At 41.6% G+C, this 26,247-nt stretch overlaps 1 protein-coding gene across 3 annotated transcripts in view; it reads left to right on the top strand.

The window, feature by feature from the left end:
- The window catches only part of TMX3 (thioredoxin related transmembrane protein 3), a 63,127-nt gene that overhangs the window by 8,457 nt on the left and 28,423 nt on the right, over positions 1-26,247 (top strand). For all 3 annotated transcript variants that reach the window (XM_045006167.1, XM_045006168.1, XM_045006169.1), the window contains exons 4-9: positions 6,048-6,171; positions 8,798-8,843; positions 12,262-12,342; positions 14,981-15,080; positions 17,927-18,004; positions 20,108-20,174. In XM_045006167.1, the coding sequence (XP_044862102.1) occupies positions 6,048-6,171; positions 8,798-8,843; positions 12,262-12,342; positions 14,981-15,080; positions 17,927-18,004; positions 20,108-20,174 (496 nt within the window). The remainder of the gene's footprint in view (positions 1-6,047; positions 6,172-8,797; positions 8,844-12,261; positions 12,343-14,980; positions 15,081-17,926; positions 18,005-20,107; positions 20,175-26,247) is intronic.

Genomic DNA, 26,247 nt, shown 5'->3' with positions numbered 1-26,247 from the left:
TTATAGTGAGTTATTCAGGAAACAAAAGGACACTGGGTAGGAAGTGGTCCAGGGGAGGGCAGTGGCTTAACACCCCAACATGTCACGTGTAGCTGCCCACCACTGTGCCCTGGAACAGCCCAGTGGAGAGATGGACCTGGACTCCCCTACCCACTCCAAAAGGGCATTACCATCCCAGGAGTCTTCACATCGATGAGACACCTTCTGGAAAAGGCCTTAACTATTCAAGGACCCAATCTCAACAAAGTTTCTGTGCTAAAGGGAAGGGCTGGAAACCCTTGGGGCAGGGACACAGAAGGACTGGACTGTGCTTTCAAAAGGCAGGTGCTCTGCCAAGTCCCCGCCTAACCATTGGTGGCACTGTTTGTGATTGTGGAACTACTACACACTACTAAATACAAATATTATAACATAAATGTTTATGGTTACAATATATTTGCTCATTTGTGTTCAACACCCTGCTTCCTTTGAAAATCTGAAGTCATGATAATCTGCTTCTTGTTTTGAGACTTCCACCAAACAGATAGGCTTCTCTGGCAGGCAATAGAGATATTGCCGTATTGTTCCGAGTATAGGCCGCTCCTGATTATAAGCCGCACCCTTAAAGTTTGGTGCTATTTTAAAAAAATATATATATATTTTTAACTTAAAGAAAATATACACATTAGTAGAACAGTAAAACAGTATTTTATTTAATGAACAGGAAGACATGTACCAGTATTTTTAACACTTAACACTTTTGGTAGTCCTGCTTTTGATGGCATATGTTATATACTCAGAAGTATTGAAAACTATTTTGTAGTTATACTGTAAATAAAGAAGGGAAAAGGAATGGACAACAAGGAGACTGATGGGAACAGTTCTCACTCTCTCCCTTGCACAACAATCAACAACATTAGCAAATGTTCTTAAGTCATCCCTCTGAGAAATTTTAGTCACTTTCACTGCCTGTCTCTCCATCAATACCGGTATCTGCTCAGGTTTTCATCACTACTTCCAGTGCTTTCTACATCACTCCCACTGTTTTCTTCATCATTCTCCTGATCCACTTCTTTCTGATCTTCCCACAGTACGTCGTCTTCACTACCATCCAATGCATTTGACAGGCAACATTTTTTGAATCCTTTGATGATTGATTCTGGAGATATCATTGCCCACGCAGAAATAATCCACTGACACAGCAAAGCCACTGATGGTTTCTTAATTTTGCCGCTTGGTGTGAGGGCATGATCTCCAGACACAAGCCATTCAGAATACTGCTGCCGTAGATGGTCTTTAAATGGCTTGTTGACAACAACATCAAGCACTTGGAGTTGAGATGTCATACCCCCTGGTATTACTACCAGATCTGATTTCAAGGATGCAATCTTACTTTTTACATCAGGTTTTAAATGTCCTTTAAATGCATCCAATACCAGCATTACTTTTTTTGCAAGAAGAGCACCAGGCCTACTCTTCCAAACAACTGATAGCCAATCATTCTTCAGCTCCTTGCTCATCCATCCCTTTTCATGACATCTGACAATTAAGCCTCTTGGAAGACTTTCCTTCGGCATAGTTTTCCTTTTAAGTATCACATAAGGTGTCAGCTTATGACCATCAGCTGTAACAGCTAACTTTGCTGTGATACGTAATTTTTCATTGCCTGTGGTTCTCAGAAGAATGGATTTTGCTCCTTTTTGATCCACGGTTGTATTACTTGGCATATCAAAGAAAACGGGAGTTTCATTGGCATTTCCAATTTGGCTCAATGGATAGTTGTGCTTTTTCCTGAGCTCTATGACATACTGCTGGAATGCAAGCAGCTTTTCATTGAAGTCAACAGGTAGTCTTTGTGCAAGTGTTGTCCTGCGTCTTAGAGAGAGGCCATTTCTGAGCATAAATCTACGGCTCCATCCAAGGCTTGCTTTAAATTCATGCCTGGGAATTTTTAATTCACTGGCAATTTCTAATGCCTTCAATTGTATGATTTTTCAGATGACAGACATTCCATTTTTTCTTTGCTCTTGAATGAAGGGAAGCACTGCTGCATCAACTTCACAATACCTGCCTTTCTTAGGCCCTCTGAACGATTTCCTCGTAGAAGCTGAGTTTTCTAGTTTCTTCTGCATCAGCTTCCATCTACGTACATTTTTCTCATCTACGTCGTATTTTCTGGCGGCTTCCCTATTGCTTGTTTGTTCAGCGTATTTTAAGACTTTTATCTTACAGTTTGAATCGTAACTTCGCCTTTTCCCTTGGCTGGTTGAATTTCGAATCTCCACATGATCAGCCATATTGGTCTTTTAAGTTAGCCCCTGTACAAAAAAAACAACAACCTCATCCTTAACTCTCAGCCCCCTCACCCTCTTAGCCCCCTCTCCTTTACACGGCCCTTCCTTACCCTCTTAGCCACCTCCTTATTCTCTCAGCCTACCTCTCCCTCACACAGTGCCCACTACTCACCCCATTAACAACCTCCCCTCAGCCGCCTTCTTCATCACACAACCCCCTCCTCACCATATACCGTATCCTCCCGAGATAATACCGGTAAAAGTAAACAAATGCCCTCGGCTCCCAAGTCAGCGTGCAGAGCTATGGATACCTCACAGGGACGTAATGCTCCCAAGTCAGCATGGGGCGCTACGGATGCCTCACAGGGACATAATGCTCCAAAGTCAGCATGGGGAGCTACGGACAGGGCCGGCTCCAGACCCCAGCGCGCCAAGCGCGCGCTTGGGGCGGCGTCCCGTGGGAGGGCGGCAGGCGGCCCCGGTGGACCTCCCGCAGGCGTGCCTGTGGGAGGTCCACCAAAGGACCGCCAAAGCGCCCCCCGCGGCGCAAATCCTACAGCCGGCCCTGCCGGCAGCTGCGGGGAGCCCAGAGCCTTTTAAATCCCAGCCGCAGCCGGGAGTCAGAGGGCTCTGGGCTGCTGGCAGCCGCGGGGAGCCCAGGGCCCTTTAAATCTCAGCTGCGGCCGGGAGTCAGAGGGCTCTGGGCTGCCGGCAGCCGCGGGGAGCCCAGAGCCTTTTAAATCCCAGCCGCGGCCGGGAGTCAGAGGGCTCTGGGCTGCCTGCAAACGTGGGGAGCCCAGAGCCCTTTAAATCCCAACTGCGGCCGGGAGTCAGAGGGCTCTGGGCTGTCGGCAGCCGCGGGGAGCCCAGAGCCCTTTAAATTCCAGCCGCGGCCGGGAATCGGAGGGCTCTGGGCTGCCGGCAGCCGCGGGGAGCCCAGAGCCCTTTAAATCCCAGCCACAGAGCCCTTTAAATCCTCAGGGCTCCCTGCGGCTGCCGGCAGCCTAGAGCCCTTTGAATCCCAGCCCCTGGCCGCTGATTTCCCCCTCCCCAGACCCCTGCCCCAAGTGCCCCCCAGGACCCCCACCCCCTATCTAAGCACCACTGGTCCTTGTCCCCCGATTACCCCATCCCGAGACCCCTGCCCCTATCTAAGCCTCCCTTCTCCTTGTCGCCAACTGCCCCCTCCTGAGACCCCACCCAACTTCCCCCCAGGACCCCACCCCCTACCTGTCCCCTGATAAACCTCCTGGACTCCCATGCCTATCCAATTGCTGCCTGTCCCCTGACTGCCCCTCCGAACCTCTGCCCCATCCAACCCCCCCTGCTCCTTGTCCCTTGACTGCCCCCCGGAACTCCCTACCCCTTCTCCAACCCCCAAACCGCTTACTGTGCCACTCAGACCAGTGTGTCTGGCTCCATGCAGCTCCAGACAGTTGCTGCCATGCTCCCCCATGGAGCCCACAGCCCTCTCCCACCCCCAGCACCTGCCTTCCAGATTTGAACACCTCAAAATTCAGGAGTGCTCAAGCTCGGTTTGGACAGCTTTTACTTCATTTCTCCCAAATCAAATATACTGATCCACTGTAACTTGCTTTAGAAAAAGTAGGATAAAATTGAGCAAGAAATCCTTATTAGGACTGGAATTGCTATTTTCAACAGCCATTGCCTTTTTGTTTGTTTAAGGAAGACACTGATATTGCATTGGCAAATTCCCCATAGAAAGAAAGAGTGGAACAAAAGAATAATAAAGGCACCTCAACTTTTCCTCATTTATGAAGGACAGTCTTATAATATGCATCCATATATCCTCCAATCACACAAGCTGAAAATTGTTCCACTTTACTGCAGCTCTGTAACCATATGGGAACCAATCCTGTCTGTGTTTTGTGCACATCCAAAATTCCGGCTGAATGACCCGCCCTGGGAGCGAGTTACCAGTTACCCAGGGCTGGGGCAGCAGGAGGTGTGGGGGGCACTGGTGGGGGAGTGCCCAGGGCTGGGGCAGCAGCAGCGTTGAGGGAGGGCAGCGTTGGTGGGGAGGAAAGGGGGAAGCCCAGCGCTGGGGTGGCAGGGTTTCTGTGTATGTGGGTAGGGGGAGAGCCCAGGACTGGGGCAGCAGGAGGGTACGGGGGGAGCCCAGGGCTGGGAAGGGGGGCAGCCAAATTTTTTTTTGCTTGGGGCAGCAAAAAACCTAGAGCCGGCCCTGGCTACGGATGCCTCACAGGGACGTCATACTGGTAACTTGTGGGCTTCTCCAGCCAGGGCCCGCTCCAGGCACCAGCTGAGCAAGCTGGTGCTTGGGGCGGCAGATTCTAGGGGGCGGCATTCCGCCCAATCCTAGGGCGGCACGGCTGCTTTTTTTTTTTTGGTTTTGTTTGCTGCTCTGGCTGCCCTGTAGGGTGCGGAGGAGGGGAGCGCCCTGCAGCAAACTCCGCAGGGCAGCCCGCGTCCTTCCCTCCCTGCCGACCGGAGCAGTGCAGAGCCCTCCCGGAAGACAGCACGGCAATTGGGGCCGCGGGGTGAGCTCCCCGCTGAAGCGCTGGCCGCCCCCCTTCTCTCTCCCTGCCCCCGGCCGCCTCCCTCTCCCTCCCCCACACTAGACCAGGCGTGCACTCTGTAGCACAGGGAGTCCCTGGGTCCCTGCACCCTGGGTCCGGCCGCCCTGTAGGGTTTTTTGTTTTGTTTTTTCCCCTGCTTTGCCAGCCGCGCTGTTGTCCCCCTCTTCCCCCCCTTTGCCGCTCCAGCTGTGTTTTTTTTTTTTTCCTCCCCCCTGCTTTACCGCTCCGGCTGTGCTACCGGTTTTTTTTCTCCCCTGCTTTGCTGTTCCAGCCGCACCTTTTTTTGTCCCGCCCCACCCCGCTTTACCGCTCCGGCCGTGCTGCCAGTTTTTTTTTTTACCTGCTTTCCCGCTTCAGCTGCACCATTTTTGTTCCCCCCCGCTGCCGCTGCTTTACTGCTCCGCACCAAGTTTTTTTGTTGTTGTTTTTCCCCCCACTTTGCAGTTTTAGCCGCGCTGTTTTTTGTCGCCCCCCATCTCTCCCTGCTCTAGCCGCATTGTGTTTTTTATTTTTTTTCCCTGCTTTGCCGCGGCTGGGATTTAAAGGGCTCTGGGCTCCCCGGGGCTGCCGGCAGCCCAGAGCCCTCTGATTCCCGGTCGCGGCTGGGATTTAAAGGGCTCTGGGCTCCCCGCTGCAGCATATTGTCCCGATTGTAGGCCGCACCCCTAGTTTAAAGACTTACATTAGGGGAAAAAAGTGCGGCCTATACTCGGGACAATACGGTTTAAGCTCAGATTCCTTTATACGGATATCAATCTACTCACCTATCAAACATATATCCAGGTGATGCTTCCCCCCCTCCCCCCTCCGGTATACTTTTTTAGAAGATAAGATTGCATAGTCTGCTTCTGTCCTGTGACTTTTCATAGACAGGAGCACCACATTGAAGAGAAATATAAATTGCTAGTAGGTCTCTTCCTAAATAAATAAATTAAATAAAAATCTTCCTATATATAACCTTTGGGACAGGAATTTCTACATTAATATAGCATCTAGAAGTACTCATTTTGGATCTGCACTGTTGAATCATGAAAGTTCCGTTTACTCATAAAACTGGAGTGAAGAACTTGAATTTGAAGAAGTCCTTATAAACCAAGAGAGGACTATCTGTTTGGCAACTTGTATTGGTTTTTCAAATGTGTGGCTTGAGAGTTCCATTTTTATACAGAGTTCACTGATTCTGTTTAATGGCATAATTCTGACTTGTTCTCAGTTCTATGCACCTTGGTGTGGCCATTGCAAGAAATTGGAGCCTGTGTGGAATGAAGTTGCTATAGAGATAAGAAACAGTGGGTCTCCAGTAAAAGTTGGGAAGATGGATGCGACTTCCTATTCTAGTAAGTATGTGTTGTGTAGGCATAGTTTTGTTGTCAACTAGTTTTGAAAATGAAACAACCAGAAGAATTACAGTCTTTTTTTTTTTTAATAGTATCATATAAACAAATTCACTTGTCTTGGTTACTTACTGCTACACTTAGCCAGCAGATCCTTCAAGACAAGTGAATGTATCATATCCCAGTGTACGTGACTTTTCAACTCATGCTGCTATGGTTTACCCCCGTCAACCAAAACCTCAGATCGTTATACACTTAAAACAAATAAGAAGAGAGGAGTAACCTCATACAAGATAGAGCCCTGAAAAGTGGTAGCTTTGGTATAAGTTTCTTTAATTTCTTTATAAGGTGCTTGATCTGATTTATGGAGCCCACCATAATAAGGTACAACTTGTCTGTTTTAGGTTCCTTACTTTACTATTACTAGACCAAGTAGATCTACTTGCACTTTCAGAATTGTAAAGTGCTTTTGCATGGTCAATCCTTAAGCTATTATACACATCTTGTTGAAATCACTGCCTCACTGGACAGCAGATTTCAGTCTGCCTTCTCATTGCTGTATGTCTCCACCATGATATGTAGAAATTGAAAATCAGTCTTGTGGGAAAAGGGGGATAGGGGATCAGCTGAAAACTAGTGAGTAACCTCTAGTCAAGAGCTTCTGGGTTTATTCATTCATTTTACAAGTATATTGCTCTTGATCAATTAATGCAGTTTTGGTAAGCACTCCAACAGCATGCATCTGACGACATGGGTATTCACCCACGAAAGCTTATACACCAATACTTCTGTTAGTCTATAAGGTGCCACAGGACTCTTTGTTGCTTCCAACAGCATAGAGTGTTACACAAATTAACTGCTATGCACACTTAAACAAAACACTCCTTACAACCAGTATCTCAAAAACTTTGACTTTGCAATGACTATCCTACCTTGCATGTAGAACCACAATTCATTTTGCAGGTTTTACAGTTGGGGCAAAGGGACAGAGGACTAGAATGTTCAGTTTCACCTCTCAACAACTCATCATCCTTATGGTGAAAGAGGTCTTGAAATAACAGCCCTGCCACAAGCAGACACACCAGGTCCTTTGCAGAAATAATCTCTGACTGTCCCAAAATGAAGTAAACCTCTGTTTAGATTCCGAAAGACTTCTGGGTTTGCCAGCTGCAATAATTTCACAGATGAATAGAGATTTGGGGTAAAATTTTCAAGAGTGCCTATGTGCCTTGAGCTCCTAAGTCCTGTTTTCAAAGTTAATTTAGCCTGTGATGCAGTTAGGCGCCAAGCTAGATTTTCAAGTATGCCTAAGCAATGTAGATGGGATGTTGAGGGTGGGAGGGCCAGGGCTCTGAAGTGACACGGAGCATTTTCTCCATCAGGTGCTTGGCTGACTTGCTCACATGCTCAGGGTCTAACTTATTGCCCTATGTGAGCTTGGGAAGGAATTTTCCCCCAGCTCAGATAGGTCCTTTCCTCTGTAGCATGTGTCGAACTGCTACTAATTGCCCTGTATGTTGTATACATAAATTTAGCCACGTTTATGTGGCTGTGCTTTTAACTTATTTCATTTGTGACAAAAATGACACTGGCAGTGCAAAAACCAGGAAATGCTGAGTTAAGGTGACACATGCTTCACAAAACACGCCTTAAATCTTTCTCCACAAGGATGCGCAGAGGACGTCAGACCTTCCCCTTCCTAAAAAAATCTACCACTTTCTCTGTCTGCCAGAAATGCAAATCAGGACTCCTGTTCATTGAGTCCCAACAGTATCCGGGATGGCATTTGTGTAGGACTGTGTATCACTAACTAGTTGCTGTTGGTTTATAGAGATTACAGTGGAAATATTGGTCTCACTACTACTCTTCATCAGCATGGTTTCAGTTAGGAGGTTTACAGCACATTTGGAGTTGTGAACTTAACACAGGTTACAAGTATTTCCAACTTCCAAAATAATATGACAAGATACTAGCACCTTGAAGGAGCACCTGAGAGAGGTGTCGCCTTAAGCAAGAAATATATAGCATTTAACTTTTTTTAGTTACATAAATGTCATCAGGGTAAGAAACAGTTTTTTGCTCCAACTAAACATCATGGCCACTCAGCTTGACTACAGCTGTTATTACAGTGTATAGAGTAATGGCTGTGGCCCATTCTTCTCACCACTCCCATCTCCTTATGCAATGCAGGTTCAGGGACTGACTTTCCAGTATAAGTCATAATGTAATCTGTCTATGTGTACCTTTACTACTCTGATCACCAAGGAATAGAAGCCTTTATTATCTGTCTGCTAAGACTGATAATAGGATAAAAGGATCTGGATGCTTTTATTAGGCTTTTTTTTTTAGTATTTTGTGTGTTAGCTGACATATACATGCTACTAGCATGCATGTATACTACATTTTCATGATATTGAGTCTGTAACATGTTTTCACTTAATGAATAAAATGACTAATTAAATTAATTTTGAAAAATCATTGGAACTGATTTTGAGGTAAGAAAAATAACATGCATGTTGAAAGTAAACAATCTGCTTTTTGTTTAAACAGCATTTATTATACAAACCATGTAATTCCTTTTTTGCATATATGAGAGGAAAACAGAAACATAACCAAATGTGTCTTTCAGGCATTGCCTCTGAATTCGGAGTTCGAGGTTATCCAACAATTAAGCTGTAAGTAGACCTTTCCTGTATTATGTTTTTATATATCACTGTGACGGGTTTGTCACAGAGATCCCCTTGGGACTCCAGAACCCTGCCTTGTTGAGCCAGACACGCCTGCTGCAACACAGACCCAGGTCTGCTTCACACCCCCAAGGCTGCAGACTTTAACCAAAAACTGCTCACCTATCTCCAGCACCCAGACATCCAGCTCCCAATGAGATCCAAACCCCAAGTAAATCCATTTTACACTGTATAAAGCTTGTACAGGGTAAACTCATAAATTGTCTGCCCTCTATAACACTGATAAAGAGAGATGCACAGCTGTTTGCTCCCTGCAGGTATTAATCACTTACTCTGATTTTACTAATAAACAAAAGTGATTTTATTAAGTACAAAAAGTAGGATTTAAGTGGTTTCAAGTGATAACAGACAGAACAAAATAAGTCATCAAGCAAAATAAAGCAAAAACACGCACGTCTAAGCCTAATAATTAAGAAACTGTTTACAGGTAAAATCTCATCCTCAGAGATGTTCCAATAAGCTTCTTTCACAGACTAGACTTCTTCCTAGTCTGGGCCCACTCCTTTCCCCTGGTACAGTTCTTGTTAGTTCCAGCAAACATCTTAGGTGGAAACTAGGGGTTTTCTCATAACTGGAAGCCTCCTTTGTTCTCCTCCACCCCCTTTTATAGCTTTGACACAAGGCAGGAATCTTTTGTCTGTCTGGGTCCCCACCCCTCCTTCTAAATGGAAAAGTACCAGATTTAAGATGGATCTTATTACCAGGTGACATGGTCACATGTCACTGTAAGACCTCATTCTTCATTACCCATGGGCTGGCCCACATGCACACATGAAGACTTGCAGGTAAATAAACCATCCACAACCAGTTGTCCCAGTCAATGGGAGCCATCAAGAGTCTAACCCACCATTAATGGCCCACACTTTGCTTAATTACAATAGGACCTCAGAGTTATACTTCATATTTCTAGCTTCAGATACAAGAATGATACATGCATACAAATAGGATGACCATACTCAGTAGATTATAAGCTTTGGAATGATACCTTACAAGACATCTTTTGCACAAAGCATATTCCAGTTACGTCATATTCACGTTCATAAACATGTTGCACTCCATAACGTTTTATGGAAACATGGCAACACGAGTTCGAGGTTATCCAACAATTAAGTGTAAGTTGACCTTTCCTGTATTATATTTTTATATATCACTACCACTCACTTTCCTTTGTAAAGGTGGAGGGGGGAAAAGGGGGGGGGAACAAAACAAAAACAAAAACCCAACAAACAAACATATAAACAAAAAAATCTTAACAGCTGATACCAGTAAGAAGCAGGAAAAGAAAATGACAATTCACTTTGGAGCCAGTTTTGAATCAGTCACTGCTGAACTGGATAATATATTTTTTTTAAATTATTTTTCATTTGCATTTAAGGTTCTCTGTAATACTAAGCTGTTAAACAAAGTGGTGGTATAAGTAAATTGAGTATTATTTAAACTGAAACAAGCTTGTATAATAGTATAAATAATCCATAGTCTCATAAAATATTGTTTAAAGGACATCATGTACTTGAAACCCAGTAAATTCATATTAAACATAATTTCATATGAAACCTATATATGAGTCACCCTGCCAGTATTTGACTTTCTGATTATATTTCCCCATTTTTAATGACTTTTCTGTCCCATATTGCTTTGTCTAGGGCCTGAAAAAGGTGTCACGGACCGTGAAATCTGGTCTTTTGTGTGCTTTTACCCTATACTATATAGATTTCACAGGGCAGACCAGTGTTTCTCAATTTGGGAGTCCTGACCAAAAGATAGTTTCAGGGGGTCACAGGGTTATTTTAGGGGGGTCACAGTCTTGCCACCCTTCTGCACTATCTTCAGAGCTGGGCAGCCGGAGAGCGGGGGCTGCTGGCCGGATGCCCAGCTCTGACGGCAGTGTCCCACCAGCAGCAGCACAGAATTAAGGTTGGCAATACCATACTGTGCCATCCTTACTTCTCTGCTGCTGCTGCCAGTAGCTCTCCCTTCAGAGCTGGACTTCCAGCCAGCAGTCCCCGCTCTCCAGCTGCCCAGCTCTGAAGGCAGCACTGCCACTAGCAGCAGCACAGAAGTAAGGGTAGCAGTACTGCAACCCCCCTACAATAACCTTGCAATCCCCCACAATTCCTTTTTTGGGGTCAGGACCCCTACAATTACAACACTGTAACATTTCAGATTTAAATAGCTGGAATCATGACATTTACAATTTTTAAAATCCTATGATCGTGAAATTGACCAAAATGGACCATGAATTTGGTAGAGCCCTTGCTATGTGTGAATAGACCCATACAGCCAAGGAAACTAACTGCTGTAAAAGGTGAAAGTGACTGTACACAGAGTGCTATTAACTGTATAAAGTAAAAACAGAAAACTGTATTTTTCTCTAATTTTTCCAGTGCAGTTATTAAAAATGAAAATTTGGGAAATGGTCGGACTTACAATTCTTTATTTACCCATGTGTGTTGGACTTATCAAAAGATGTTCGGTTGTCATAAAGATCCCACTGTTGCTGTTTAGATTGTCTTCAGTTATATTTCCCAAGAATTGTGCCACTGAAATATTGTAGCTGCTGGTGAAAAACTTTGTTTTCATGACATATTCAGGCTCAGAAAATTGATCTTAAGGACACCAAAAAATAATGTAACTGACCCAGATGGATTCTCTTTCAAAGGAAATCCTGTTATTCTTCACTGTCATAAATCCTACTTGAATATTTTTTTCTGATAATAAAAGCAAGTTAGATCCTCCCCCATCAATTACATACAGTAACATATTAGAGTTTCTTGTCTGCCTCACTGGGGGGAGGACTAACTGAGTGTTGAGGTTTAAGAAACCTTTGTAGATTATCACAACAGAATATCATTTTCATTTGGCCTTTCTATTTTGCTTTTTTCAAATAGTAAAAGGGTATCCTAAAGCTTTTTTGATAAGGAGTAATAAATGGAATTTTTAAATATTTAATAATGGGGTCTAAATGCTGAGTTCTTTTTCATAGTCTGAGAGCAAATCTCTAGTTTTTGTATTTCTAATGTATTGTCGTTAGAAAGCACAATAGGCAACATCTACAGCAGAACTTATTTTCAGAAGGCAAACAGTGTGGTGTGATTTTTTTTTCCTCCCTCATTCTAATTATATTGTACTGTACCACTGAACTATATTTTTTCTATTTAAAGCTTGATTCTTTTGGCTAATGCATTGAAAAATAAAGTTGCTCAGCACTTACTAATGATTGAATATTAGAAATATGGGGATGCTATGATTTTGCCTATGCAGCTAACTGATTTATTTTAGTTATGAACAACGATGATGAAACAAATGGCAATTCCTCAGAATTTTGGGTTTTTTTCTCCCCCTCCAGCTTAAAAAGTGATTTGGCATACAACTATAGAGGACCTAGAACCAAAGATGATATAATTGAATTTGCTAACAGAGTAGCAGGGTAAGTATTTATAATCTTCTTTGAAGATACCAGTGACTTACATAGTTTCATTGAGTTTGTCCTCATCTGATTTTTTTCAGAGGAGAGCCAAAAGGTGGGCTTCTTTGACAGAATGATGCTTGATCTATTAATGTAGTCTTTTATTCTTACAATTACTTTGCAAGAATCAGTGGCATCAATCTTGTTCATTTATTATAGATTGAATTAGATGTGAACTGTACAGAAAATCAAGTTAAGCCCAGAAATAGATTAAATACCTCCACTAACCATGCTGGAAGGTGAGTTGGGGGGTCATTCATTAATGGAATACGTATTAAACAGTGAATGGACTCCTCGGTAAAGACAGTAGCAAGCCAATCTTTCTGCATGCATTTCTGCAAAACTTTTTTGTATTGGCTGCCTCCTACAGCCTGGTTAGTGGAGACCTAATCTTTACCCCATCTGTTTTAATAGTTATTTATTTCAGTGAAGGGAAGTCTGTGGCATAGTCTAGTGCAGTGTTTTTCATTTGTGTGTTGGTTTTTTTAGCTAACACAAGTGTTTGTGTAGGTCAGGGTTGGAGGACAGGAGAGAGTGTTAAGTGCAAGCCGTGTAACTTCCCCTCTATAATTTTGCATAGTGGAAGTTTTAATGTATTCACAAAACATAAGAATGGCCATACTGGGTCAGACCAAAGGTCCATCTAGCCCAGTATCCTGTCTTCCAACAGTGGCCAATGCCAGGTGCAACAGGTAATCATCAAGCGATCCATCTCCTGTCACCCATTCCCAGCTTCTTCCAAACAGAGGCTAGGGACACAATCCCTGCCTATCCTGGCTAATAGCCATTGAGGGACCTATCTTCCATGAATTTATCTAGTTCTTTTTTGTTGTGTCTCTTCCCTCCATTTGTGCTGCCTTGTAGCATTTGAGGCTATAATAACAACAATGGGTTAACCATTGAGGGCTCAGTCGAAGGCTAGTTCATCATTTAGCAGTAAGGCATTCCCTGGGAAATATCCCACCCTCTTACTCCACCACCTCAACCAAGCTTCACAATCATCATTGCTGTGTAGAATATTAAATTAAATTAAACCCCTAAAATATAGTCTTTTTTCTGGCAAAAAATTTTTCCTTGGGACCTAACCCCCCCCCCTTTACATTAATTCTTGTGGGGAAATTAGATTCGCTTAATATTGTTTTGCTTAAAGTAACATTTTTCAGGAACATAACTGCAATATTAAGCAAGGAGTTACTGAAGAAATCACTCTGTTAGTAAAGGCTTGAAAGAGTTCAGGTGAACTTGGGGTGATTATTTCTCAAACAATTAAGTATGATAAGACAGGAATACATTTTTAGTTATTTTCATTTATATTTTGGCCATACTGACCTGCTTGTAAGAGTTTTTATAGGGTGATAATATGTAACATGAGTTTTTCTGATGCAATTGCTCTTAAACTTCTTAGTTAAGTTTTGTAATGTGTTTCAACATTGATTTCAGTAATGATGCAACATTAGCAGTTAATTACTGAACAAGTTACACTGAACAGAATGATGCAATGCCTGTTAATAGATCCTTGAGGCTGCACTTGTGTTTTGGAACAGATACTGCTTAAGGTGTCAGAGGGAGATTTAAAAATGCCCCACCATATACAGTTTGCAGATTTATTATATCTGCTGTTCTGAAAAAAGTATGTTGGTCTTTCACTATATCTAATCATATGGACTATGCCAGGTAGAAGCTCATATTCTGCCACTCAGTTTTGTTTTTTATTATAAAATGAAAATGAAATGTTTTTGAATAGTGTAAGAGTCACTGGTGTTAAACTGAGCTATTGAGAAAATTATTTTTTCTCTTAACTGTCACATATCAGCTCTCCTGGGATGATGCAGTATTTATCTGTTCTATTACTTACAAGAAGATGGAGAAATAGCAGCAAATGAATTCTGTGGGTTGTATGAATTATGAACTAATGCACAGGCTATATTTTAAATTTTTAAATACAACATTAACAAGGATTTTACAGTTTAGCCCCCACAAAAAAAGTGGAGGTGAGAGAGATTTTTTATATAAAGTTTTATTGGGACAATTAGCAATCTAGCAAAATAAATATTTTTTCTTTTCTTTTCTTTTCTTTTCAAATTGCCAACAAGAATTTCCTCCCATAGGAATAGTTGTAACCTTGGCACATGAGCTCAGAATTGTCTAGAAAACAGTTTCTGCTTGGGACTATTCAAATTTCCTCTCTTCTCACTTACCAGGGGTTTAGAGCATAAAAATAGAGACATGGACCTAAACTACTTTTCTGTACTTTCCAGTAGTCTATGAATACTGGTAATCTCCAATCTAGAATCACTTACAAAACCCGTATTCCCGAGTTGCTATGTCCACATTTATCTGCCTCTTTCAGAAATAATTACACTGTATATCAGAAGGCTTGTATGTAGTGTCAGGATTACTGTTTAATTCTTCTTACTAAGAGTTGGTATAATTGGTAAATTCAATTGCACTGTAGCTATTCTTAATACAGAGTTCTAGCATTTTTCAAGTTTAGACTTGTGGAATAGGTGGTCAGAATTGTACAATTTAAATGAGCTTATATGTTTTCTGGGAATTTTTAAAAAAACTGAATGTTTCTTCACCTTTCCCTTTCCCCCAGGCCTCTTATCCGGACACTTCCTAGCCAGAAAATGTTTGAACATGTGCACAAGAGGCATCATGTATTTTTTTTGTATGTTGGTGGGGAATCTCCTTTAAAGGTTTGAAACTTCATTAAATTCATTTTTTTTAATCTTTATTGAGGTAGCCTAAAGTGACTTGTACATATCTTTTCTAAAAAAGTGACAGAGTAATTGTATATTTTAAAGAGATTGTAGTTGTAAGTAAGAAGCTGATAATTTTAGAACTTCTTTGATAATGGCATAATATACACACTTTTTTTTATCTTCATGTATGTGTTTATAGATAGACATTTACCAAACATGCTGCTAATTTGTGGGGTCTGAGTGCTGTCCCTCATCTTGTAATCATTGTGTAATGGGACTCTGCAGTCCTAATAATGTGAAACAGTATTTTAAAATACGTAACCTTAGAAATGCCAAATATTTTTCTTGTTTTGAGGCATAAGGCATGCATTCAAAATAGTTAAACTTAGAAGTTATTTAATGTAGCATTTACTGTATGGCACAGTTATACTGAAAGGAGAATTTTTTTTGTTAGTTGGATAGGTTTTATGGTCTTTTAATATTGAAGCTCTGTGGTACATCTTAGTAAATTTCACTTTAGTTAGTGGAAAGAAACTGTATTTAGTCTTCATTTTAACAAAATCTTCAGAAAATGTCTAAAACTCTTACTGTTGTTGACTGTATCACTTCTGTAATGCTAACATAATGTGCATGTGTACCTTTATGGTGTGTGTCCTTTTTGCTCTCAAGTGATTTAAAAAAAATTAATTGCGTGATTTAAAAAATTAATCACACGATTAAACACACTGTTAAACAGTAATAGAATACCATTTATTTAAATATTTTGGATGTTTTCTATATTTTCAAATATATTGATTTCAGTTACATTACAGAATACAACGTGTACAGTGCTCACTTTTATTTATTTTGATTACAAATATTTGCACTGTAAAAAACAAAATAAATAGTATATTTCAATTCACCTAATACACGTACTGTAGTGCAATCTCTTTATTATGAAAATTGAACTTACAAACATAGAATTATGTACAAAAAATAACTGTATTCAAAAATAAAACAAATGTAAAACTTTCAAGCCTGCAGGTCCACTCAGTCCTATTTCTTGTTCAGCCAGTTGCTCAGACAAACAAGTTTGTTTACATTTGCAGGAGATAATGCTGCCCACTTCTTGTTCACAATGTCACCTGAAAGTGAGAACAGGGGTTTTCATGGCACTGTTGTAGCCGGCATTGCAAGATATTTACTTGCCAGATGCCTTCAAGATTCGTATGTCCCTTCATGCTTCAGCCACCATTCCAGAAGACATGCATCCATGTTGAAGATGGGTTCATCTTGATAATGATATAAAGCAGAGCAGACCAACGCGTGTTCATTTTCATCATCTAAGTTAGATGGCACCAGCAGAAGGTTGATTTTCTTTTTTGGTGGTTCGGGTTCTGTAGTTTCTGCATTGTAGTGTTACTCTTTTAAGACATCTGGAAGCATTCTCCACACCGCCTCCCTCTCAGATTTTGGAAAGCACTGTAGATTCTTAAACCTTGGGTCCAGTGCGGTATCTGTCCTTAAAAATATCACATTGGTGCCTTCTTTGTGTTTAGTGAAATCTGCTGTGAAAGTGTTTTTAAAACAAACATGTGCTGGGTCATCATCCGAGACTGCTATAACATGAAATATATGGCAGAATGTCGGTAAACCAGAACAGGAGACATACAATTCTCCCCCAAGGAGTTTAGTCACAAATTTAATATATTATTTTTTTAATGTGCATCATCAGCATGGAAGCATGTCCTCTGGAATGGTGGCCGAAGCGTGAAGGGGCATATGAATGTTTAGCATATCTGGCATGTAAATACCTTGCAACACCAGCTACAAAAGTGCCGTGCGATCGCCTGTTCTCACTTTCAGGTAACATTGTAAATAAGAAGCAGTCAGCAGTATCTCCCATAAATGTAAACAAACTTGTTTCTCTTAGTGATTGGCTGAACAAGAAGTAGGGCTGTGTGGACTTGTAGACTCTAAAGTTTTAAATCTTTTTGTTTTTGAGTGCAGTCATGTAATAAAAAAAAATCTACATTTGTAAGTTGCACTTTCACTATAAAGAAATTGCACTATAGTACTTGTTTGAGATGAATAGAAAATACTATTTTATCATTTTTACAGTGCAAATATTTGTAATAAAAAAAAAAAAAAATAAAGTGAGCACCATACACTTTGTATTCTGTGATGTAAGTTGAAATCAAATATTTGAAAATGTAGAAAAACATCCAAAATATTTAATAAATTTCAATTGGTATTCTGTTTAACAATGTGATTAATCACGATTAATTTTTTTAATCACAGTTAATTTTTTTGAGTTAATTGCATGAGTTAACTGCGATTAATCGACAGCTCTACTTATTAGTAGACATTATTTGTGGTTTAAGATCCATGTACTGCCAAAATAAAATTGAATTTGGTATTTTAAAATAAAATGAACATAATATAGAAAATTTCAAAGTGTCTTTGTCTAAGAATATTCTTATAATACAAGTCTAAATAAGCCAGTTAGATATGTTGAGGTCTGTCAAGTTTTTTTCCTTAGTTTGAATGGAACAATGCAGGCACCGAATCATGGTATGGAACAGCATTACTCGCCTAGTTTTTGTTCTATACTAACTGCGGAGGTAATTTATAAAAGGGATGCCCCTAACATAGCTACATCATTTTACACTAACATGTTTAGACATGCAGTTCAGATGGGCCCCAGGTAGCTTTTTGTTCTAATTTTGTTACATTGTCTTTTTATATTTTACTTTTAAAAAAGTAGACAGAAACTGTTTGTTTTGATAGACTTTTTTCTGTTAATGTGCATACCAAGATTTGAGAAAATTTTAAATGTCTTTCTGTTTGTATTTTTGCAGGAGAAATACATAGAAGTTGCTTCAGAACTAATTGTCTATACATACTTTTTTTCTGCCTCAGAAGAGGTGCTACCTGAGGTAAATTCACTTTATCAGATACTTCAACTCTACTCCTCATTTAACGTTGTAGTTATGTTCCTGAAAAATGAGACTTTAAGTGAAATGATGTTAAGCGAATCCAATTTCTCCATAAGAATTAATGTAAATGCAGGGTTAGACAAAATTGAAGAAATAAATTCTGAACTTTAAAATATAGTATGCTGAAAATTATCTGTGCATGCTTTCTCCTTCAGTGAGAATGTATAAATTGTGCATATAGCAGATTTTTGGGAGGAAAAAGGGTCCCTGGAATGGAAAGGACAGGAGGAACTCTCATCCCAAACTCCAGCCCAAAAATGGGTTCCCAAGATGCTTCAAAGTACCACCCAGGAAACAGGTGCAAAAACTCAGTTCTCATACCCAGTTGTCCCTCATTAACTGAGCTGTCTCAGTCCCAGTGACAAACCCCAGAATCTTTGAGGAAGCCAAAATGTGCTAATCAGATTTCCCGAGATGGAGTTGAGACGTGGGAAGTCTCATGCATTTGTAGCTGGGAAAGAGCAGTTTTATGTGCTTGATACTAGGGAATGGGATTTGAATGTTATGCTAGTTTACTGCATTAGAGAAGAGTTTAAAAACCATATCTGTTTAATGGTGTGGTTTTGTCAAGGGATTATGTCTGCAATGCTAAATCACTTGAGATTGCATGACTTGAAAAATCCCGTAACTTTAATAAATGCATTATTTTTCATAAAGCAGCTGTTTAAAACCTACTTAGCCTATTGCTACAATAAAATTGATTGTAAAAACAAAATGTTAGAAAAAACACATAATATCACTATTTTCCTAACGTTATAAGGGAAGTGTTGTCTAGAGGCTAGAGTCCGGAGACTGTGTATATATTATCAGTTCTTCCACTCACTCACTGTAACAACTTTCATAAGTCATTTGTCCAAGATTTTCAAAAAATGTTCATTAAAGTTTGGTTTCTAAATCTATGTTTATTTACCTATGGCTTGATTTTTGGAGGTTCTGAGCATCTGCAGTTTTTTCAGCCTCAGTAGAATTTATTGGTGGATGGCACTTCTGAAAATTAGGTTACTTAGTTAAGAGTCTAACCTTCTTTTGCTGTAGTTGTATGTACTTTACAATATAGTCACAAGTGCTTTGAGATTTAACATTTGTAAAGCCAAGCCCTATGAGATATTTTAATCACAAGTATACTGCAGAAGAGCTATGTAGCTATAGTTTTTTTTTTAAATATCCTACAGGAAAATAAGCAAATTGTAAAACAAGCAAGTGTAAATTTTATGTAATTCTCACTTAAGGTGCTCAGACAAACTTTAACCCTGCCCACTTGCACTAATTTATTACTGTACGTTATTCTATTTCACAACTCCCACCTCTGCTCTAGAGCAGGATAGTGAAGGTAGAGTTAAAGCTGGTAGCTCTGATTTATGAGTCTGATATAATTTATGCCAGGGAGCAAACCAGCTCCCAGACAGCCTTAGTCACCTCTGCCCTTTGTGGAGCTCCCTGGGGCACAGAGAATGGGGCCAAGAAGTGTAAAAGAAGCCAAAAAAGAACCAGGTTTCTAACATTCTCAGGTACGATAGAAGAATATCATCATTTTTATTTTGGAAATGTTTTTTGTTTTAAAATTGCCACCTGTGCGTGTGGGGGAGAGAGATTTAAAATATTTGTCTTGTTAAAAAGCCACAACTTATTTGTCAAGAAACTAACCTTGTCCTCCTCAAACATTTTTTAATGTGATATACAAAAGCCTTTTGTTTTCTCTTCACTGAATGCATCAGCTTTTGAGCAAGAAATATAGTTCCTAGTGCTGGAGAAACTACTAATATACATTAGGAAATTGGAAATCTAAACAAAAATTTAATTGTCACATAAAATTAGATTTTTTTTTAAAGTTGGGATGGAAAAAAGATAAAATTGTTAAAAGAGGAAGCAAGGGGGTACATTTCCAAGCTTCTATATTATAAACAAGGCTGAAAGAATATTTAAATGTTCTGTTTAATTATTTGAGTTTTCTTACTTCAGACTGGTGAGTTTAAGGTTTGTGCAGTTAAAATGCCTGTCTTAATCATCCATGGGATGATTAAAAGTCATCTCTCACTCTTTTAGTATGTGACACTTCCTGAATTGCCTGCTGTTGTGGTCTTCAAGGATGGAACTTACTTTGTATATGATGGTAAGTACAAGTGTGCACTGTATAGGCAAAATACTCAAAGAATATTTGAGGGAAATCCAAAACACAGGCATTCTTTTTTGAAGGAGAAATTTTTAAAAGATTGACCAGGTTTATATTGGATAATCTTTTCTTTGTGAAGGAGAGAAAGGGAGAATTGCTGTTCTTAGATCTGTTATGTAAGTCTGATTTTTTTTTTTAATGGAACAGGAGTGAGAATTTTGTTCAGCTATGATAAATGAAGTAAAGATGGAAGCAACTGAAATTTGGCCTTGCATTTTTTGCTTGAATATACTCTTGCATGTTACAGGTAGACTACTGGCATGCCAAATGAGTCCAATGATTTTGGTTACTCACTACCCAAGATTAATAGTAGAGCTGAAGAGTTGAATGATGGAAAGCAGCTAAAAGACTCCTCTCCACATGGTGGTATGCCCTATTATAGGGCCTGAGCACCATATTGAATATTTTATGCTATTGCTCATTCCTCCATGCCCAAATTTATTCTTTTCACTCACATAATATCGAGGTGTATTTATCCTGTGGTTAACCTATTAATACATATTAATACCACTTTAACTCATTATCATACCCATCACTTTTTGCTTAAGCTGGTTTACGGTTATTTTTTCCATGTTTCTGTAGGTATTTACTGTTAAGCTCCAACTTTTACCATTGAGTAAGCTAGTCTGAGTTCCCCAAACTCTGAGGATAACTGTTAGAACATCTATCTATGCCAAAGGTTACAGGCTTACTGAAACACGCTTATACAAACTTATGCTAACTTGCTTAAGCTAATGTCTTTCAGGATACAGGGCTGCAGGTTTCTTGCGTTACGGCTGAATATAATGAAGGCTAAACTAGCAAGCCAGCCCTATGGGCTACAGTATCTAGCACATATGAGTCTGTTAGGAGTAATTCTGTGTTCTGACTGAGTCCAGAGGCAGATCCTTGTTACTGGTACCTAAGAAGAAACAACTTAAGTCTTCTGAAGCCTCGATACCAGGGCCTTCAAAGTCTACAGTGAAGGTACCAAGAAGAGGCAAAGACTTGGCGGCATGCTCAAAGAAGTTCACCCAGGCATAGTCCATAAGCCAAGAGGGTCTGCCGAATCTGGAGCCCATGAAGGCTAATTCCTGAAGGACAGGTGCACCTTTTGGTATCTCAGACTCAGAAGCCCTTTCCAGTGCTGTCTACACCTGAAGCTTTTGAAGAAGGCAGAGAGTTGCTCAACTATTGGTGCTGGCTTCCCCTGCTGTTCAGAAATCTCTCAGAGTATCGAGATTGAAAGAGCACGCTCCCACAGTCCCAACTTCAGCCCCAGAGCACTGTTCAGTACCGGTGACTTCCACAGTTGTCTCCTTTCTGTAGGGTTCAGCAGTGATCCCAGCCAGAACCCTGATCTCCAGATTAAAACAGGTCTCTCTGGAACTGAAGGGGTCAGCTCCACCATGGTCTGAGGAAGCGGACTCCTCATCTGACTCCAAGGTCAGATCGTTCATGTCTCTACCTGAGCATGCCCAGCAGCCCTAGTGGGGTTCCTGCCCACTGTAGTACCTGCCACAAGCCTCAGCACTCTAAGGATCAATGGCCTACACATAGCAGGGTCCTATGTTGCCTGATGAGGCAGTAGTGACTGAATCTACTTCTCTCTCTGCTGATGGTTTCAGAGGTGATCAAGACTTATTGAGAAGGTTGGTTGCAGCTCTGTATATCCATCTACAAGAGGTGCCAGAAAGGTCTCACAGGCTTGTGGACATTTTATCCTTTGAAAGGCCCTCCAGGGTAGCTTTCCCTGTTAATAAGGCTATCCTGGAACCTGTCAAAGTTTTATGGCAACCCCCATCTTCCTTGCCTCCCACTGCTAAAAGGCTGGAGAGAAGATATGTCTCTTCACAAGGATTTGAGCACTCTTATAACCACCATCCTCCAGGCTCCCTGGTAGTCACTGTTGCTAATGAAAAAAAGAGACCGGGACACCAGGCCTGTACCCCAAAAGCTACTCTTACTCAGCAGGAAGCTATATTCCATAGGAGGTTTACAGCTTAGGATCGTGAACCAGCAGGTTCTGCTGGTTTGATATGATTTCAGCCTGTGGGATAATGTCCTGAAGTTTAAAGAGAAGCTTCCTGATGAGGCAAAGCAGGAGTTCACTGCTATGGTGGAAGGACAAATTGGTTGCTACAATGGCATTGTAGGCGAACTTGGATGCAGCTCGAGCAAAGGTTTCCTCCATCAGTATGCGGCATAGATCTTAGCTGTAGCCATCATGTCTTCTCCCTGAGGTTCAACAGACCATTCAAGACTTCCCATTTGAAGGCCCCTGGCTCTTTTCCAGTAAGACAGATGAGAGGCTTCATAGCCTTAAAGATTCAGCAGTGACCCTAAAGTCTCTGAGGATCTGTACACTTGTGGCTAAAAGAAAACAGTTCCACCCACAGCAGTTCCAGCCTGGCTTGCCTAGTACTCAGGACCTGTCCAAAAATAGGAGCAGAAATTACAAGAGGCATCCTCTTTTTCCCTCTTCTGAAGTTGCCAGTTCTAGGAAAACTGGGTCCTCTAAACAATCATTTTGACCTGTTGATCGAGAACAGTCTGCCACTTATCAGAGCAATATCTTTCCCCACATCAATTTTTGCCAACCACCTATCCCACTTCCTAAGCATTGGACCCTCATCACCATGGATCAGTGGGTCTTAAGTATGGTTGAGTTGGAATACGTTCTTCAATTTATTTCTCTTCCCCTTCCCATTCCGTGTTCCTCTTCATGGACCGTGCTCTCGAGAACATGCTACTTCAGGAGATCCAGCCTCTCCTCCATAGGGAGCCATAAAAGAAATTCACATGTCATTCAGAGGGAAGGGATTTTATTCCTGTTACTTTCTAAGGCAAAGGTGGAGGTCTCAGATCTACTTTAGATCTAAAGCAGCTAAAGAAACAAAATTCTGGAGGGTTACTCTAGCATCTATTATCCCTTCTTTAGATCCTAGGGACTAGTGTGCTGCCCTTGACTTAAAGGATGCTTATTTTCACATCATTCACCAGAGCCACAGATTCATGATCAATGGGTCCCACTACCAATTTGGAGTACTGTCTTTTGCCACCAGCAGCCCCTTATATTCACAAAATGTATGGCTGTAGTTGTGAAGGTCAGGAGTCCAAGTGTTCCCCTACCTGGATGACTGGGTAGTGAAAGGCCAGTCCGGGTCTCAGGTACTCTCCAGTTTAGCTACTATTTAGTTTACTTTTGATGCTCTTTGGCTCCTAATCAGTACAGAGAAATCTATCCTGACACCTGTTGAAATAATAAAATGTATTTGGGCAGTCCTAGACTCTACAAAGATCAGGGGTTTCCTGCTGGAGCAGAGATTCCAAACAATGCGGGACATTGTTCTAGATCTAAAGGTGCATCCTCTCACTGTGTTTCAGAATTGCCTCAAACTTGGTGCAGCATGCCAGGCTAGCCTGAGTGTACTCACCGACCCATAATTATATGGACATGGTAGTTCAAATACCTGCTCATGTCTTGTCCTCTCTGACTGGTGGGTAGAATCTGCACTCACTCTGGTCACAGATGCATCAGGTCTAGATTGGGGAGCTCATTTAGGTCCCTTTCAGACTCTCAGAGCCTTTTGTCTCTTCAGGATATAACTCTCCATATAAATATCAGGAAACTTTGGGCCATCCTTTTAGTTCGCTTGGCATTCCTTATGAATATTAAAGGATGGAATTTGTTGAACTCACAGACAACACAGCGGCCATCTTCTGTGTAAACAAGCGTGGTGGAGTGGGGGGGAAGGGCTTTTGGAAAAGTTATGCCAGAACACGATTCTCCTTTGGAATTTCTGTATTGCCAGTTCTATCAGCCTGAGAGCTGCTTACTTTCCAGAAGTTCAAAACACACGGGCAGACCACCTGAGCAGGTCATTCTCAGGTCACTACAAGTCATCTCTTCACCTAGATGTGTCCATGTCCATTTTCCAGTGGTGGGGAACACCCCAAATTGGACCTGTTTGCAGCAAGACCAAACAAAAAATGTCATTGTTTTTTGTTCCTGAGTGGTCACAGTTCACTGGCATATGCTTTCCTCCTACACTGTTCAAAACGCTTGTTGTATGCTTTCCTTCAGGTTCTGTTTCTGTCCAAAGTCAAGTAAGATTCTGCTCGCTTTTTTCTAGTAGCCTCAGTGTGGCCCTGATTTCGAGTCTACTAGCCCTGTTGGTCAGACATATGCTGCCTCTCCTAACAGATGTGGATGTGATCTCCCGGGACCACAGCCACCTCCATCCCAATTTTCAGGCCCTCCACTTGACAGCTTGAATGCTTCATAGCTGACAAACTCTGAATGAGTTTGCTCTAAGAGGGTGCAGGAAGTTCTGCTAAATAGTAGGATGCCTTCAGCTAGGTCTACTTTTTTGCTAAATGGAAGAGATTTTCCATTTGGTCCATACAAAGAGGTGTTCCCCTCAGCTCAAGCACCAATTTGCCATATCTTGGGCTATCCTATGTTTCTGAAAAAACAGGGGTAAACTCTTAGTTCCATCACAGTCCATTTGAAGCTATCTCAGCTTTCCATCTTCCCATGGATAACCAATGAGTTTTTTCAAAACCCATGTCCATCGGATTGCTAAAGGGTTTGCTCAGATTATACCCACAGGTTCATAAGTTGGTTCCACGGTGGAGTTTAAATTTAGTGCTAGCAAAGTTGGTGGATCTCCCCTTTGAGCAGCTAGCGATTGGTTTGCTGGTACACCTGTCTATGAAGGTGTAACCTCAGCCAGGAGGCTAGGGGAGCTGTGAGCTTTAGAATCAGATCCTCCTTGTACAGTTTTTTAGGGACAAGGTTTTCCTTCGCGCTCACCCAAAATTATTGAAGTAGGTTCTAATCTTCACATTAATCAAACAATTGCTTTACCAACTTTCTTTCCAAAGCCTCATTCCAGTAAAGGGGAAGAGAAGCTCCACACTATAGATGTTAGAGCTTTGGCTTTTTCCCTGGATCGGGACTAGGCCTTTCAGATTTTGGTCTCCACTCTTCGTTGCATTTTCAGGCAGAGTAAAGGGCCACCCAGATGATCTCCACCTGGATTTCCATCTCTATTTGTTGATGCTATTGATTGGCTAATATTGCACTACCAGGTAAAGCAGTGACTCACTCAAGCAGGTCACAGGTAACTTCTGCAGCCTTTCTGGCTCGTGTACCCATACTGGACATTTGTAGCATGGCAGCCTAGTCATCAGACTATATGTTTGTGTTTCACAAGGCCATCTCTCATTAATCTAGAAATAATGCAGATTTGGACGAGTGGTCCTGTAGTCCCTGTTTAGTTAGGCTCCGAGCCCACCTCCAGTTTGAACTGCTTGTGAGTCAACTACAGTGGAATGGACATGTGCAATCCCTCAAAGAAGAAAAAACTGTTATCTTCCTTTCCATAACTGTTGTTCTTTGAGATGTGTTGCACTTGTCCTTCCATGACCCATTCCCCTTCCTCTCACTGAATCTTTCTGGTAGGAAGGAACTGAGGGGATGGGGGACAGGGGCAGCATGGCCCTTTATACTTGCGTGCAGTGGTGCAAGTCACCGGAGGGCACTCGTGCTGCCCCAATGGGTACTACTGAGGGAAAAATCTCAAACAGCTGTGCCTGAGGGTACGTCTTCACTACCGGCTGTATCGGCGGGTAGCAATCGATTTCTCGGGGATCGATATATTGCCTCTCATCTAGACGTGATATATCGATCCCCGAACGCGCTCCTGTTGACTCCGGAACTCCACCGATGCGAACGGCGGTAGCGGAGTCGACTGGGGGAGCCACGTACTTCGATCCTGCGCTGTGAGGATGGTAGGTAACTCGATCTAAGATACTTCGACTTCAGCTACGCTATTCACGTAGCTGAAGTTGCGTATCTTAGATCGGTTTCCCCCAGCCCCCAGTGTAGACCGGCCCTGAGTTGTGCATATGTCAGCAGTGGAGTGGACATGTGCAACACATCTGGAAGTACAACAGTCACAGAAAGGTAGGTACTGTAACTGTTTATTATTCCTTGGCAGTCTGAAACTGCAGAGATTTGTTTGTT

The sequence above is a fragment of the Mauremys mutica genome, chromosome 2 (assembly GCF_020497125.1).
Source record: "Mauremys mutica isolate MM-2020 ecotype Southern chromosome 2, ASM2049712v1, whole genome shotgun sequence".
NCBI lineage: Eukaryota > Metazoa > Chordata > Testudines > Geoemydidae > Mauremys > Mauremys mutica.
This window is presented reverse-complemented; position numbering and strand designations above follow the sequence as displayed.